The sequence below is a fragment of the Morone saxatilis genome, unplaced genomic scaffold (assembly GCF_004916995.1).
Source record: "Morone saxatilis isolate NCDOM2014 unplaced genomic scaffold, NCSU_SB_2.0 Contig3, whole genome shotgun sequence".
In the NCBI taxonomy this organism is placed as follows: Eukaryota; Metazoa; Chordata; class Actinopteri; family Moronidae; genus Morone; species Morone saxatilis.
The window spans coordinates 751,176-755,086 of NW_023339873.1; the positions used below are offsets into that span (position 1 = coordinate 751,176).

Genomic DNA, 3,911 nt, shown 5'->3' on the forward strand with positions numbered 1-3,911 from the left:
GGGGGGGGGGGGGGGATATGTACACATTTGCTGCAGCTTTTTTTCCAGCGTAAACATAATGACTAAATGTAGGGAAGGTACGAAAAATAAAATTTGGCTGTTTGTTTCTACGGCTGAATATGTTTCCTACATTTATGTACAAGAGTCTGGTTGTTAATCCTCTCGTGGTGTCAAGTAATTATTCCAAGTCCTGCTTGTCCTCGATTATGTGCAGCTACGTGTCCTATTTAACTGGAGTTTTCATGTTCTTTTAGGTGTTCCTGCTTTAAAGGGCCACTGTGTTGCATCACATGTCCATAACTCCTCAGTTTTTAACGGATGCGCTTACAGGATGAGTCGGGATTAAAATGTGCTTTTTATAAATCAACCCCGGTCGCTCTTAAAACTTTTCAGGATTGCAATGTGTTGATCCTCCGACTGCTATGTGCAAAGACTTAAGAGCCCATTAATGGGGGTTTATTCTACACAACTATGGGCTTTAACAGTTTGGGGTTTTTTTAAGTGGGGGGCTGTGGGACTACAGGTCGGTCTCCCGGGTGTCCAAGCAGAACGCGTAAAGGGATCTCTTGAAGTCCATGCTGCTGTTCGCTTTGATGTTCGCCTTCTCCACCGAAGAACCGCCCGCGTCGTTGTTCTCCGCGTCCTGAGACTTGGTGGAGGATTTACTCCCTTTGCGCTTCAGTTCGGGACTCGCTCGGCCGCTGTTGGGCTCGTCCTTCAGGGAGGACTGGTCCTGGTCCGTCTCCCGGTGGTAGAAGTAGTTGAAGTTGGAGACGATGACCGGCACCGGGAGCGCGATGGTGAGCACACCGGCGATGGCGCACAGCGAGCCCACGATCTTCCCGCCGACCGTCACCGGCCTCATGTCGCCGTAGCCGACGGTTGTCATGGTGACCACGGCCCACCAGAAGGCGTCGGGGATGCTGGAGAAGTGCGACTCCGGCTCGTCCGCCTCCGCGAAGAACACCGCGCTGGAGAAGAGGATGACTCCGATGAAGAGGAAGAAGATGAGCAGTCCCAGCTCCCGCATGCTGGCTTTGAGAGTCTGCCCCAGGATCTGGAGCCCCTTGGAGTGCCTGGAGAGCTTGAAGATCCGGAAGACCCGCACCAGGCGGATGACCCTGAGGATGGCCAGGGACATGGCCTGCTGCCCGTTCTGGTGCTCCTGGCCCTGCTGCTCCGCCAGCTCCGTGCCCACTGTGATGAAGTAAGGCATGATGGACATGATGTCGATGATGTTCATGATGGTCTTGGAGAACTCCGACTTGCTGGGGCACGCGAAGAAGCGCACGAACAGCTCGAAGGTGAACCAGATGACGCATGTGGTCTCGATGATGAAGAAGGGGTCGGTGAAGGTGAGGGACGGCCGGGGCGCGGTGCTGTTGTCCAGCCGGCTGGTGACGGGCAGCTCCCTCTCGTCCCTGAACTCCGGCAGCGTCTCCAGGCAGAAGGTGATGATGGATATGGTGATGACGATCACGGACACGATGGCGATGCCCCGCGCCGGACTGGAGCTCTCCGGGTACTCGAATATGAGCCAGACCTGCTTCTGGAACTCGTTCTGAGGCAGCGGCTTTTCCTCCTCTTTTATAAAGCCCTCATCCTCACGGAACCTCTCCATGGCCTCCTCCCCCAGCTGATAAAACCTAATCTCATCCGCGAACACATCGATTGACACGTTGACAGGTCTCCGGATCTTCCCTCCCGACTGATAAAAATACAAAATCCCGTCAAAACTCGGTCTGTTGCGGTCGAAAAAGTACTCGTTCCGGAGCGGGTCGAAGTATTTTATCCTCTTGGCGGGGTCTCCCAGTAAAGTATCCGGGAACTGGTTCAGGGTGCCCAGCTGGGTCTCGTACCTCAGCCCGGCTATGTTGATGAGCACCCTCTCGTTGCTCTCCGTGTCCATGTCCATGTCCAGCATGTCCTCGTCGAACAGATGTGGACTGTGGTCCGCGCGTAAAAGCGCATCCATGGCGTTCTCGCTGCAGCTGAAAGTGTTGTTCATGTCATTGATTTTCCAGGAGCTCTGCTGCTGAGGAGGATGATGATGAAGATGCTGATGTGGACTCCCCCGGGTGTTCAGCTCCTTACCGTAGTCCTCTCCGAGTCCAGTTTGAACGAAGCCCGGCTGAGGGACGTCCAGCGCGTTCCGGCAGCTGTCCTCGGCATTGTTGCCTCCTCCACCTCCTCCTCCTCCTCCTCCGCTCCCAGAGGTGTCTGCTGGAGAACAAGCACACAGACATCCTGACTTTAATGAACTTCAAACATTAAAACCTCTGGGCCCCTGTGGCTCAGGGCCGGAGACCCCCACACACAGTTACCTGCTGTCGGCCCCCAGGTCCCCTCCATGGTCCTGATGGTGGTGCTGAGCTCCGCCTCCATCTCCTTCTCAAACTCATCCCCGCTGGAGGACTCGCTCTCCCCCGTCAGATACTCTCTGATCAGCTTCTTCTTCTGCTCAGGAGTCCCGTTCAGCAGCACCTCCAGCTCGTCCTCCGAACTCAAACAGTCCACACTCTCAGTCAGTTACCAGATCACAGAGCCCGACCCAGCAGTGTGTTTATAAACATGTTTAATCTGAGTTTACTCTTTAATATTAATGTTTATAAACATGTTTAATCTGACCTTAATTTATGTATAAAACACGTTACTGATTTACTCTTTAAATTAATGTTTAATAAACATGTTTTTACATCTGAGTTTACTCTTAATCATTAACTGTTATAAACATGTTAATCAAGATTACACTTTAAATAATGTTTATAAACAGGTTAATCGAGTTACTCTCTTAATATAATGTATACGAAAACAATTTAATCTGAAGTTTACCGTTTAAATTAAGTCTACAAACATGTTAATCTGATTTACTCTTTTAATGTAATTTACAACATGTTAATCTGATTTACTCTTAATATTAATGTTTATAAACACATTTTAATCCTGAGTTTACTCTTTAATATAATTTTATAAAACTTAACATGCAGCTGTTGCTGTAAACAGTTCGCTATCAGGTTACCAAACTTAACACAACTTTAATCACATACTTTTTTTTTTAAAAAACAAAACAGTTAAAACAGTGTTAAAACATTTCAAACACTGTGGCAAGCAGCTTGTTTAATTTAGCACTCCTGCTGTTACCGCAATTAGCCTCCTACCTGCTCTCCGCGCCTCCTCAGTCACTCAACGGCCCCTCGAGCTCATACATCAAAACCCGCGTTTGTTCAGTTCGTTCATTTAACGGTCACAGAGTCCAAACAACAACAAAAAAACAACAAACAACAACAGTAAAGCAAACGAGTTAGCAACAGTTACAAACATTACCAACGAGTAGCAACGATTAGCAACAGCCGCACCGCTTCCGCTCTCTTCTCGTCGAGTTTGAGTAAACGGAGTGGCAAATCGAACCGGCAACCTCACTGAGGCGCGCGAGACACAATCTATTCTACAAATATATTAAATTATTATTATAATTATATTAAATTATTATTATACATATATTATATTATTATAAATATATTATATTATTATTATAATTATATTAAATTATTATTATACATATATTATATTATTATTATAATTATATTAAAGTATTATTATACATATATTATATTATTATTAAGTGAATAATAATAATATATTCATAATAATAAAATAACATGGTAATTCTGATTAATGTTAATCATTTTAATAATTCAAAATCATTTAAAAAATAAAATAAAAGTTATTTTATTCTGGTTTGTAAATGTGATATTTGCAAAAAAGACACATTTAATCAAATAATCGATTTGAGTATTGGCATATTGCACTTTCTATGGACCAAAACAAACATTATAACGCTACCAGATTAACATTTTAATTGGGTGAATTAAAAAAAAAACTATAATGAAATAAAATAAAATGAAATGAAA

General features: G+C 45.2%; 1 protein-coding gene across 2 annotated transcripts; it reads right to left on the bottom strand.

Annotated features, from left to right (window-relative positions):
• Positions 1 to 450: 450 nt before the first annotated feature.
• On the bottom strand, positions 451 to 3,206 carry LOC118337244 (potassium voltage-gated channel subfamily A member 1). 2 transcript variants are annotated; one of them, XM_035674175.1, is made up of 3 exons: positions 3,159 to 3,206; positions 2,325 to 2,503; positions 451 to 2,220 (listed from the first exon to the last, which is right to left on the bottom strand). In XM_035674175.1, exons 2-3 carry the CDS (start codon positions 2,383 to 2,385, stop codon positions 518 to 520), a joined length of 1,764 nt encoding a protein of 587 aa, XP_035530068.1. In that variant the 5' UTR covers positions 2,386 to 2,503; positions 3,159 to 3,206; the 3' UTR covers positions 451 to 517. The 2 variants fall into 2 exon arrangements, with proteins under 2 accessions (XP_035530068.1, XP_035530067.1); XM_035674174.1 differs by having other exon boundaries at positions 457 to 2,223.
• Positions 3,207 to 3,911: the final 705 nt, after the last annotated feature.

Excerpts from the sequence above, each read along its gene's own strand:
- LOC118337244 (XM_035674174.1), bottom strand. The coding sequence starts at position 2,385 with ATGGAGGCGGAGCTCAGCACCACCATCAGGACCATGGAGGGGACCTGG. Across the intron at positions 2,224-2,324 it reads GACCTGGGGGCCGACAGCAG|CAGACACCTCTGGGAGCGGA; the intron begins GTAACTGTGTGT and ends CTTGTTCTCCAG.